Consider the following 11,633-nt stretch of genomic DNA (forward strand, 5'->3'; position numbering starts at 1 on the left):
ATCTCTGGATTGCAGGGGACGCCCCCTCTATAGTCCCAGGTTCCCAGTGGCTGTTGGGTCACTCCTGCGGGCCCTTGGGCAAATCCCTGCCCTTCTGGGCCAGTGAATAAAGGGGTGGAGTGAGCTGGCTCGGTGTGACCGTGAGTCACTCATGCCCATGTCTCCCCGAGAGCCCGCCCGCCCTTGGCAGGCCGTCCAGGGTGAGGTGGGGTGGGCATGCCCTGGGCCCCTCAGAATTCCCGGTGTCAGGGCCTCCCTCCTTGCTGCCTCCTTGAGCCACGCTGTGGAGGGCACGGCAGCTGGCTGGCCTGCAAGTATCTTTTCCTCCTCCCACTGGTCTGAGTTGCCCCTTGTCCCGGAGGCCAGCAGACCCTTCCTGAGGGCCCGGGGTGGCTCCTGAGGCGGCCTCCTCCCCCTCCCCACTGGCTGGGTGGGGGTGGGAAGGGGGAGGGTGCAGCCAGCTGAGCCCCGATGATTTCCTGCCCTCACCCGGCGCTCACCACAGCTTCCTGCCGCAGGCAGGCAGGCGCTGAGGAGAGGCAGGCTCAGAGCCCAGGGGCAGGTAGGGCTGGGGCACAGGGTCTGTGTAGGGGTGGCTGGCGCCCCAGACTCCAGGCCAGGGCCTGACTGCCCTGGGTTCAAGGGTCTTCCAGAGCCCGCGCTGACGCCCACTCAGCCCGCTGAGGGGAGGAGATCCAGGGAGCCCCCGAGGAGGGCGCAGCTGCCCCCCACCAGGCTCCCAGCCTGGTGCCCGCTCGGCCCCTGTACCCTTTCTGGCCTGGCCCTTGGCCTGCTGCTGCTCTGTCCCGGAGGGGTGTGCGGCGAGCAGCTAGGCCCGGTGCAAGCTCTCCCTGCAGATGGAGGCAGTCAGCCTCGGCCTCTTTGTGCTGGGCCTCCTGCTGCTGCCTCTCTTGGCCGTGCTGCTGATGGCACTGTGTGTGCGTTGCCGAGAGCTGCCAGGTGAGTGGGTGCTGGTGGGGTGTCCAGATGCTCAGACACACCGACAGGGATCCTCACCCCACGCCCCAACTCCTTTGTCCCTCTTTAACTCTTCCGAGTTGCTGAGAGCCCCATACTCCATCACCCTCTGCCCTCGTCACCCCCTTTTCCTGCCTCACGGGCCCTCTCTTCCCCAGGCTCATATGACACTGCTGCCTCCGATGGGTGAGTCTGCCCCGTCCACCCTGGGTGTCTCCCTCAATACCCCATGCAGGGCTGGGCCCCAGGGGACTGAGATGGGGTCTGGGGCCTCTCCCAGCTGCTTACCCAAGCTGTGTCTCTCCTGCTAGTTTGACCCCAAGTAGCATCGTGATCAAATCGCCTCGTGAGTACATGGAGGGTCCCCTTCCTCGGATGCGGGGGGAGCGTCTCCTGGCGTGGGTGGGAGAGCGTGTGCCTTTGTTCAGTTTCCCCCTGTGGCTGCCCACATGGCCTTGACCTGAGCTGGGGGTGGGGAGGGAGGTGGGTGCCCCCCGCAGGCCTGTCCAGGGCACAGGGGTGTCGGGGGTTAGTCTGCCCTTCGAGGCCTCGTCCAGGGTAGGGGTGTGAGCTCTGGAGTCGTTCCTTCAGCTTGGTCCTGTATCCTCAGCCACACTCGCCTCCTGGCCACCAGCCACTTCCTACCCGCCTGTGACCTACCTGCTGCAGAGCCAGCCAGACCTGCTCCCCATCCCGTAAGTGGCCACTTCCCCTCCAAATCCCCCTTTTAACCCCCTCACCTGCTTGGATTGGGGGCCTCTTTCCCTGTTGCAATCCCTCTTGCCCCAGAGCCCCACCCCAGCATGCCCTCTGACCTTTGATTCCCAGGAGATCCCCACAGCCCCCCGGAGGCTCCCACCACATGCCGTCTTCCCAGCAGGACTCAGATGGTGGTAAGTGTGGAACCGGGCCCATGGGGCTGGGGCCGGGCAGAGGACAGGCCCCTCTGAGCTGGCTCAGTCTCCCTCTCTCGCTCTCTCTGCAGCCAACAGTGTGGCCAGCTACGAGAACGAGGGTGCGTCAGGGACCCCGGCGGCCCTGGTTGGGAGGACGCTGGGGCCTGTCCTGTGCTCTGCTGACCCTGTGTCGTTAACCCCCCCAGAGGCGGTCTGTGAGGATGCGGACGAAGACGAGGATGAGGAAGACTATCCCAACGAGGGCTACTTGTGAGTGGCCAGGCGGGAGGTGGGAGCCGAGGCCGGGGCTCCTTGCTCACCCGCTCCTTGACTTCCCTCAGGGTCGTGCTTCCTGACAGCGTCCCGGCCACTGGCGCCGCCGTCCCACCAGCTCCTGTGTCCAGCAACCCTGGCCTCCGAGATAGCGCCTTCTCCGGTGAGTCGGCCATCTGACCACTCACTGCCCCTCTGTGCTGCGGCCCCTCGGCTCTTCCCTCTCCTCCTGGATTTCCCTCCCCCTCCATTTTCTCTCTTCTCTCTTTCTAGCACTTCTGTCCTTCAGATAGGGGGACTTCCGGCTCTGATCTTCTGATTTCCTTACCTTTTCTCTCCTCTTCCCTCCTTGTCTTTTGCTTTTATTGTCTGCGAGATTTCCTTGACTGTATTCTTCTTTTGACTCTATGCTTTCATTTTGTCTTTCTTGTCCAGAAGCCTTTTCTTTGTCTCTGAATGTTCCTTTCTCATAGCCTCCTATCTTGTTTCACAAAGGCAATATCATCTCATAAATCTCTAAGGATATTGATTATAGGTCGTCTTTTTTGGGTTTCTTTGGGAAGTTTTCTTCTGCTTCCTGTGTTGTTTCAGTTTCCTTTGGGCTGCTTTTCTCTCTTCATTTTGGTTTCATCCTGCCTGTTGGAGGCTTTTTTAAGTGTCTTGTGATCTTCAGTGTTCCATTCCTCTCCTTTCTCTCTGTACTTGCTCTGGGTCTTCACTTCCACACCCTGGCTTCATGTGCCATCCTGATTCTCAACTCATGGCCTCTCTCTTGAGCCCCAGACCATCTGTCCAAGTGCCTATTTTCATTCATTCACTCATTCAGTCATCCATCATATTTACTGGGTACCCCTGATATAATCACATCTAATGAGGTAGAGTTGTGATTAAAACAGCTAACATTATTGAGGGCCTACTACATGCCCTACTAAGAGTTTTATGTGTATTAACTTATTAATATTAAACCTCACAATTCCCAGGGGCTTTTGAGCCTGTCCCTTCCCCTCCTGCCCCTCACTTGTCCCATCTGTACAATGATTTGTTTATTTAACAGAAACTTGGCAGAACTTACTGTATGACAGGCCTTATTTTAATTCACCGTTTTCACAACACCCCTATGCAGTGGGTACCGTTCCTCACCCTATTTTACAGATGAGAAAACTGAGGCCCAGAGCGGTTAGGTAGCTTGCCAGAGGTTACACAGTTAGTTAATGCTGGAGCTGGACTTGAACCTGGGCAGTCTGACTCTGAAGCCTGCCTTGTCCACATCCTCAGGGAGAAATAAGTCAACACATGAAAGAATAAGATGTCGTCGATGGCGCTATGCGTTAGGAAGGGACAAGGACAGGAGAGGGGGGTCAGGGCGGGCCTGGTTGAGGAGGAGGGGCCAGCGGGGCTGATGGCGCCTCTGACTCAGCCCAGCCCTGCGTGTTGTTTCCTTCTGCACACGTGTCGCCCAGCCCCACCACCCCGAGCCGCTCCCCGTCCCTGCTCCCCAACCTGGGGGACATGCTGGGCCTGCTGTCTCTCCTCCCACAATTCCGTTTCCCCTAATCAATTCTGGTCAAGTTGTCCTACTTCTCTCCAACGCCGCCCGCATCGCAGGTCCGGACCGCCCTCCCTGCCTCCCTCTGGGGCCGACGGTGGGGATGGTCTCTGGGGGTCTGCGTGTAGGAGTCTCGGGCTGGTTATGTGGAAAGTCTTTGGCGGCTGCGGTTGGGAGCCTCTGGGTGTCTGCCTCGGGGGCTCTGGGTACCAGTGCGTGGGCGCCAATGCTTTTCCTACAGTGAAGTCGGGGGAAGATTACGTGAACGTTCCTGAAAGTGAGGAGAGTGCGGATGCGTCCCTGGGTGAGCGGCTGGGGTCTGCCTTCCCTCCTCACTCTCGCGCCCCCCACCCCATCCTCACTCTCATTCCGGCCTTGAGGGTGCCCACCGCCCCCTCTCTGGCTCTCTCGCCCTCTGCCTGGGTGTCCTCCTCCTCTCTCACCCTCAGTGTGGCCTGCCCCCCTTTCGGTATGGCCGTCCCTCCTTCTGACCTGTCCCCACAGATGGGAGCCGGGAGTATGTGAACGTGTCCCAGGAGCTGCCGCCCGTGGCGAGGACCAAGCCTGGTGTGTGTCGGGGGAGGTAGGGCAGACACTGGGGGAGCTGCCTTGGAGGAGAGCGGGATGGTTTGTGAGCTGAAGACCAACCTCCCCTTCCCTCGCAGCCAGCCGGAGTTCCCAGGAGATGGAAGATGAGGAAACTCCAGATTATGAGAATCTCCAGATTCACTGAAGGCCTGGTGAGAGGCCCCGCCCGTCCCAGCCCTGCCCCGGACCTGCGGGCCCTAGGCCCTCCCCGCCCTCCCCGCCATCTCAGCCCTCTCCTCTCTGAGTCTGGGGCCCCCTGTGACCGCCACGGACCTCCTGACCTTGTACCCCTCCCTCTGTCCCTGTCCCGCTGTGTTTCAGTGAGAGGCCGTGCGGGTTCTGGAGCCAGCCTTGCCTGGGAGTGCTGAGCTGAGCAGCCGGCAGTGGCTCTGTGGGCCCCCGCTTGGCACCCCGCCCCGTCTCCAACCTGACGACAGCCTGAGAACTTTCCCCCTAACTTATTGTCACTTTGGGGTCCAGTCTGTGTGGCCCCAGTACCCTGCACCTTCTGACGCAGCCTGAGAATGAATCACCCCGGCCCCAGCCCTTCTTTGTAACAGAATAAAGGCTGCTGTGGTCTGTAGTGCTCTTAGCTTTGGGGGGCGCAGTGGGTCGGAGTCAGGGTGAGGGTGGGCTGTGTCTGAGGTCCTGAGTGTGTGTGTGTGTTTATGGGTCTCCATCCTCACAGACCCTCTGTGCTCCCGAGGGTCCTGACCAGGTATGTGTGAGTGACTGAACAAAGCCTGGGACACGTCACCTTCTGAGTGAGGCAGTTCTGAGCCCAGCTGGCACTCCTGGGGCTCAGGTGCGTCTCCTCATGAGATAGTCCTTGGAAGTGGCAGACGACGGCCAAGGTGATGGGAGAACAGGGCGTGGGGAAGCGCTGGGTGGGCGTCTAGAGCAAGACCCTTCTCCACTGGCCCCTTGTTTCTCCATCTTTAAAACAAGGGGGTGGACTTGATGACCTCAAAGGGCTTTCTTTTTTCTTTTTCTCTTTTTAAATTAATTAATTAATTTTTGGCCGCATTGAGTCTTTGTTGCTGCGCACGGGCTTTCTCTAGTTGCAGCAAGCGGGGGCTACTCATTGCGGTGGCTTCTTGTTGCAGAGCACGGGCTCTAGGTGCGTGGGCTCAGTAGTTGTGGCACATGGGCTCAGTAGTTGTGGCTCGCGGTCTCTAGAGCGCAGGCTCAGTAGTTGTGGCACACGGGCCCGGTTGCTCCGCGGCATGTGGGATCTTCCCGGATCAGGGCTTGAACCTGTGTCCCCTGCATTGACAGGCGGATTCTTAACCACTGCGCCACCAGGGAAGTCCCTCAAAGGGCTTTCTTAATTCTTACTTTTTATGGTTCTTAATGAAACAGAACTTTAAAAATTGTCTAAGCAACTGACAAAGTTAACGGGCAGCACAGTCCTCTTCAGACTTGACGTACAGATGACTCACCTGGGGGTTTTGCGAAAATGCAGATTCTGATTCAGTCCATCTGGGATGTAGTCTGAGACTCTGCATTCCTAACGAGCTCCCAAGTGGTTCTACTGCTGCTGCTCTGAGACCCCCCTCTGAATAGGAGGGTCTGGTGGATACCCTGGTCGTTGGGACTGGCTCCCGTGCGGGCGTGTGACAACCTGGCCAGAGTGAGGCCCAGCGCTGGACATGGGCAGGAAGTGTCAGGAAGGAGAAGCTTTTTGTTCATGGCAGTCGTGAAGCTGGGAGAACATGGTCCTGGAGCCCCCACCTGGAGAGCCTCCCAAAAATGAAGCCAGCATGGAAGAGAGAAGGCCTGGAGGTGGGCAGGGCTGGCTTCCTGGTGGTGTCAGAATGCCTGGATCCAGTCACACCTGAAGCGAGACATCCCCTCAGACTTCTGGTTACTTGGGCCAATAAATGACCAGTTTTCTTCAACCAGCTTGATTTGGGGTTTCTGTCACACACAACCAGAGTAGTCCTGAGCGGGATGCACAGGTGCTGGCGTCCTCTGGCCTCCAAGGGTAATAGCAACTGCTCCTCTGTGGAGCGCCTGCCACATTTCCACGCTTATTTCATCATTGTCACGCCCCTGTTGTCAGTTACTGTGCGTATCCCCATTTTGCAGGTGAGGAAACACAGCCTCAGAGAGGAAAAGTGATTTGCCCAAAGGCACACGGCCAAAGTGGCGAATCTGGGCTGAGATCTGGGCCTGTTGGCCTCCAGAGTCATTGCCGCCAGCACCCTTGCTCTGGGTGTTGTATTAGGTGCCGCTGCCCCAGGTGGGGAGGTTGTGAGAGGCCCGTTGGAGAAGTGGGGGAGGGAGGTCTGGGGAGCGGTTTGGACAAGCTGGACATCAACAGGTGGCATCGTCTTTTTTGTTTTTTTGGCCGATGTGCGGCATGCGGGATCTTAGCTCCCCAACCAGGGATCGAACCCATGCCCCCTGCAGTGGAAGCGTGGAGTCCTAACCACTGGACCGCCGGGGAAGTCCAAGTCATTTTATTTGGAGGAAATAGAAAAGGGCAGAGGCACCTTCATGCCTGGGCTGAGGGACAGAAACAGTTTACCAACAAGGTCATGTTGGTGCCACCACCCTGAGAATAACCAAGCAACATCAGTCAAGCTGAAGATGGTGTGTCCCTTTGCCTAGCATATCCCTGGGTATAAACCTGGACAAACCAGCACACGGGCTAAGGGGTGGGTCCAAGGGGCTCAGGGCAAACTGTAATGGCCGACAGCGGGACACAGCCGACACCGTCACTGGGAGAGTGGACGGAGGGGAAGCAGTCCAGTGACACCGTGGAGACCCACCAGCAGAGAAAGATCAGTGGACTGGAGCAACGTCTGTCAACTCCGCTAAATATCACCAGCAGAAGCTGGAGCGAGAAAAGGAAAGCAAGTTTTTTATTTATATAAACCTAAAAACGTGAAAAACCTGTACATGTTGTCCGGGGATACACATATATGCAAGGATAGTAAGATAGGCAAAGGACGGAATTCCCAGCCGGTCCAGTGGTTACGACTCTGTGCTTTCACTGCCATGGGCCAGGGGTTCCATCCCTGGTCAGGGAGCTAAGATCCCACAAGCCGTGAGGTGCAGCCAAAAAAAAAAAAAAAAGAAAAGAAAAGATAGGCCAAGGAATGAGGAATATCAGACTCTGGAGAGTGGCTACCATGGGCCGGAGCGGGGAGGATACCTGGGAAGGAGTTCAGGAAGGCCTCCATGGTATGTGTAATGTCCTGTTCGTATTAAGCAGGGTTGGATACAGAGGTGTGTGATACGTGACTCTCTTAAATGTTTGCATATCTGAATAATTTTGTAATAAGAAGAGAGGCCAAGACCTAAGGGGGCAGTGGATGGAGGCAGAAAATTAGGGCAGCTTTAGGAGGCAGTAAACCGGAGGCTGAGAGGTGCTGGTCTGTCTGCGCCAAGTAGGTGAGTTGCATATGGCGCTCCAGGCTTTAGGAACAACGTAGGCAAAGGCCCTGAGGTGGGATCAGTGAGGCGGCTCCTAGAGTGATCCACAGGAGAAATGGTGGGCTAGCTGAAGAAGTGGTGGTGGCTGTGGAGCGAGGTGGTAGAATAGGGGATGTTTGGGAGGCAGAAGCAAAGGACGTGGTGATGGGTTGGCTGTGGGCCGTGAGGCTTGGGGAAGTCCAAGGTGACTCTGGGTCCTTGCCTTGGTGGATTGGGGGCGGGGTGTGCCCTGAGGCACGAAGCAGCTTCCCACTGGTGTTTCTTGGATCAGCAAGAGAATGTGCTTTGCTTCCACCAGTGGATGAGCCAGGAGGGACAGATAGTCAAGGCAATGAGGTCTACGGGGCCGGGCTGGGGTTCTTAGCACAGTGCGGTGGTCAGTAGGTAGAATCCCTGCAGATGAAAGCTGGGGAGCAGAAACAGATTTTTTCTTCAAGTCCGTTGTTGGAGGAAAGGTAGATTTAGTGATAAGTGACAGAGAATATTTTCTGGAATTGCTGGGGAGACAACTGGGTGTAAAGGCCATTGGAAGGTAACAGCTCTATTGATTTGGGGTCTCTCAGAAGCAGTCCTTGAGACAAGGGTCCCAGTGCAAATAGTTTATTTGGGAGGTGGTCCCAAAATCACTGGCAGGGGAGTGAGACAGGAAAGAGAAGGCAGCCAACAAAGGATGCATTATAGAGCCAGTTACCTATGCGGGCAACTGGGGCACAGCCCTGCCAGGGCAGGCTGGGGGCCTTGTGGAGTGGGTGGGTATGAGCCATCCCGCCCGGGGAGGGAGCTGGGGTATTTGTACAACCTTGCCCATTACTCACCAACTGAGGGTGGCTCCAGGGAAAGGGGGGCTGTTAATTCTCCAGAACTTCTGGCCTGCCACTCATGTGGGCACAGTGGGCACCAGTGGCCCCAGCAAGCCTGGAGCAGAGGAAGGCAGGTGCCGGCAGATGCGCGGGCCAGTGAGCCCTGAAATGGTGAGGAGGGCCATGGACGAGGCATCGACAGTGCCTGCTGCAAGAGCTTGGGCTGTTTGTGGTATTCAGTGCCATTTTTTCCAAAATGCACTGTGTGGCTCATGAGTCCCGAGAGAAGCTTCTCAAGGAAGCGTTCTGCTTTCAGGAGAGTTTGGGAAAAGTGCATTCTCTAAATCCTCCTGGCAGAGTCAAGTGCACTTTGCTGAGTTCATGGCTCTGAGGGATCCTGTGAGAAACGTTTGTTTCTCTTTGCCTAACCTAGTATTCCCCAAATGTATTTGACTTTAGAAGTTTTAAAAATGTTATTATCAGCATTTTGCTGGCCACCTTCTAACATCTACAGAGGACTTCTTTTGTTTTTCCTTGCCAGTATCTGTGCCTTCTTCTTCCAATGATGCCACCTGGATTTGAAATGTCTGTGTGACTCAGGTGGGACTGAAGTCTTAGATGTGCATGTGACCCAGAATTGACCAATCATTATATCCCACCCCCTGGCTACAGTCATTGGTTGATAGAAGGGCACATGACACAATTCAGGCCAATGAGACACATTCCTGAGACTTTCATTGGAACTAATAGGAAAGAGAAGCTCTATGTCCACTGCGGTGTCAAAGCCCATAAGATGTAGGCCTGGAGCTTTTGCAGGCTTCCACTTGGAGGGCGCCTGCCTGAGAATGAAGCCTCCAGAGAGGAAAGCAGAGTCAACAGAAATGGAAATAGAAAAACTGAGTCCTGATAGCTGTATAAGCACCCAGATCCAATGATCCAATATGCCTGAAGACATTACTGCCTGATGAGTCAATCTCATCAGGCCAATTGGTTAGGCCAATTTGAGCCAGGCTTTCTTCCACTTGCCACAAAAAGATTCCTAGTGGGGGGCTTCCCTGGTGGTGCAGTGGTTGAGAATCCGCCTGCCAATGCAGGGGACATGGGTTCGAGCCCTGGTCTGGGAAGATCCCACATGCCGCGGAGCAACTAGGACCGTGAGCCACAATTACTGAGCCTGCGCGTCTGGAGCCTGTGCTCCGCAACAAGAGAGGCCGCGATAGTGAGAGGCCCGCGCACCGCGATGAAGAGTGGCCTCCACTTGCCGCAACTGGAGAAAGCCCTCACACAGAAACGAAGACCCAACACAGCCAAAAATAAATAAATTAATTAAAAAAAAAAAAAAAGATTCCTAGTGGATAACCGCGGCGCCTATCATTTCCACCAAATCCCAACCACAATCAGGCCAACCCAGACTGGTGATGAGCCCCTGGTGACCAATGTGTGAAACTCACCTTTTTCCTCACCCTCCACCTCTTCTAACTGCTCCTCAGAGATACCTGGGTGCACACTTTATGGCTGGTAACCCATCTGTCCTGGACACATGGGTCTGCCCTCCTACCTAATCCCCTCCCAGTGTCCCACTTTCCTCCTCAACATCCACCTGCCCAGGGAAATCTTTCTGGTTTTTCCTTACTTTTGCTTTATTTACTTGGTATTATTAGTCTTGGAGCTGATGAGCAGTAATTCTAGAGAGGGGACTGAGTTTGGTGACAAGAGCACTGGGATACAGGTGAGGAGACTTAAGTTTGAGTCCCAACTCTGCCACTAGATTTCTGGACTTTGGGAACCTTTGAGGATGTTGAAATTAAGTTTTAAAACCTTCTCATTTTGAGGTCCCTAGCCCCAAAAGGTGTCCCTGGAAGTAAAAGAATGGGATCTCTTGTTGCTGAGAAAGTTAGAACTCAGGTATGGCTGGAGTCAGAGGCTTAAGTATCACTACCAACTTCTAATTTCTCCACTGATTCCATTTTCACAGCCTCTCCCTTGTGGTCATGTGATGGTTCTGGCAGCTGCAGGGACCATGTCCTTCCAGTTCCTATCCTGGGGGGGTGGGGGGAGCAAAGTGTCCCAGCACCGCCAGCAAAAGCCCTAAACTTACTCTAATTGTCTTAGCTTGGGTCACAAGACTCCCCGAACCAATCACTGGCCAGGAGAATGCCATGTGCTGACTGACTTAGGCCTGGGTCATACGCTCCACTCTGAGGGAGTGGAAATGGGGAAGGCACCGGAAATGGGGAAGGCACCCAGAGAAAATTAGGAGCTATTGCTGGTAGAAGGGAGGATGGCTGTTGGGATGCATTTATTCCACATTTATTGTGTGCCACACTCATGATTTCACTGAGTCTCACAACACTCTGGTCTACAAGGTATAAGGAGCCCCTTTTGTAGAGAAGGGAACAGGCTCAGGGAGGTTAAGTGATTTGCTTAAAGTCACACAGCAAATGCCAGAGTTATTTATGGAAACGCAGCCTACTTTGGAGTGAAGGGAGGGAGACTATGTTAAAAGTTGGTGCAAAAGGAGAAAACAAGGAGGCAGACCCAAGGAGAAATTCCACAGAGAGCAAATTCTGCTTTGCATAGGGATTTTTGCTAAAACTTTTGGGAATAAGGCTCTCTCTCTCTGCTGGGACCCCTCAACAGGGAGGACACATGGGCCTGGAGCTGCCAGGGCCCACCATGTGAAGGGCACCTGTGAGGGGGAAGATAGCACAAAGGTGAGCAGCGCCAGGTAGGGGGAAAATGGTTCCTGAGAACATGGGTCGAAGTCCTGGATCCATACATTCCTGAAACTGGCACCACCCATGAACTGTTCAGTTACATGAGTTAATTAACACCCTTGGCTCTGCTCCAGCTGGGTTTCTGTCATTTGCAAATGAAAGGGCCCTGACTCATCTGGACAGGATGCTGCGGATCTTCGACCTTCAACAAGGCCCACTTTCAGGCACTGACATAGGCCACGTGAGATGCCACACGGTTCACGTATGTTTGGTCGCTACCGTGACCCTGAGTAAGTTCTTCTCATTATCACCCTTTTACAAATGAGGAAACTGAGGCTCAGAGAGGGCAGGTGGCCAGACCAAGCAGGGTACTGGCTTCCCCTCCCCAAGT

General features: G+C 55.2%; 1 protein-coding gene across 6 annotated transcripts; it reads left to right on the top strand.

The window, feature by feature from the left end:
- Window positions 1–755: 755 nt before the first annotated feature.
- On the top strand, window positions 756–5,159 carry LAT (linker for activation of T cells). 6 transcript variants are annotated; one of them, XM_007186338.3, is made up of 12 exons: window positions 756–960; window positions 1,137–1,164; window positions 1,290–1,324; window positions 1,589–1,673; window positions 1,807–1,871; window positions 1,964–1,993; window positions 2,081–2,144; window positions 2,216–2,310; window positions 3,935–3,997; window positions 4,198–4,260; window positions 4,359–4,433; window positions 4,603–5,159. In XM_007186338.3, the coding sequence occupies exons 1-11, from the start codon at window positions 858–860 to the stop codon at window positions 4,424–4,426; spliced, it is 699 nt and encodes a 232-aa protein (XP_007186400.2). In that variant the 5' UTR covers window positions 756–857; the 3' UTR covers window positions 4,427–4,433; window positions 4,603–5,159. The 6 variants fall into 6 exon arrangements, 3 of the variants coding, with proteins under 3 accessions (XP_007186400.2, XP_057385365.1, XP_007186399.2); XR_009005449.1 differs by having other exon boundaries at window positions 3,935–4,260; window positions 4,603–4,621; XM_057529382.1 differs by having other exon boundaries at window positions 1,964–2,144; window positions 4,198–4,276.
- The last annotated feature ends 6,474 nt before the right edge of the window (window positions 5,160–11,633 follow it).

The sequence above is a fragment of the Balaenoptera acutorostrata genome, chromosome 15, assembly GCF_949987535.1.
Source record: "Balaenoptera acutorostrata chromosome 15, mBalAcu1.1, whole genome shotgun sequence".
Lineage (NCBI taxonomy): Eukaryota > Metazoa > Chordata > Mammalia > Artiodactyla > Balaenopteridae > Balaenoptera > Balaenoptera acutorostrata.

Bases quoted from the DNA above. Each gene is read 5' to 3' on its own strand.
- LAT (XM_007186337.3), top strand. From the start codon at position 858: ATGGAGGCAGTCAGCCTCGGCCTCTTTGTGCTGGGCCTCCTGCTGCTG. The intron at 961-1,136 runs GTGAGTGGGTGC...TCTCTTCCCCAG, and splicing joins GCGTTGCCGAGAGCTGCCAG to GCTCATATGACACTGCTGCC. The intron at 3,998-4,197 runs GTGAGCGGCTGG...CTGTCCCCACAG, and splicing joins GAGTGCGGATGCGTCCCTGG to ATGGGAGCCGGGAGTATGTG.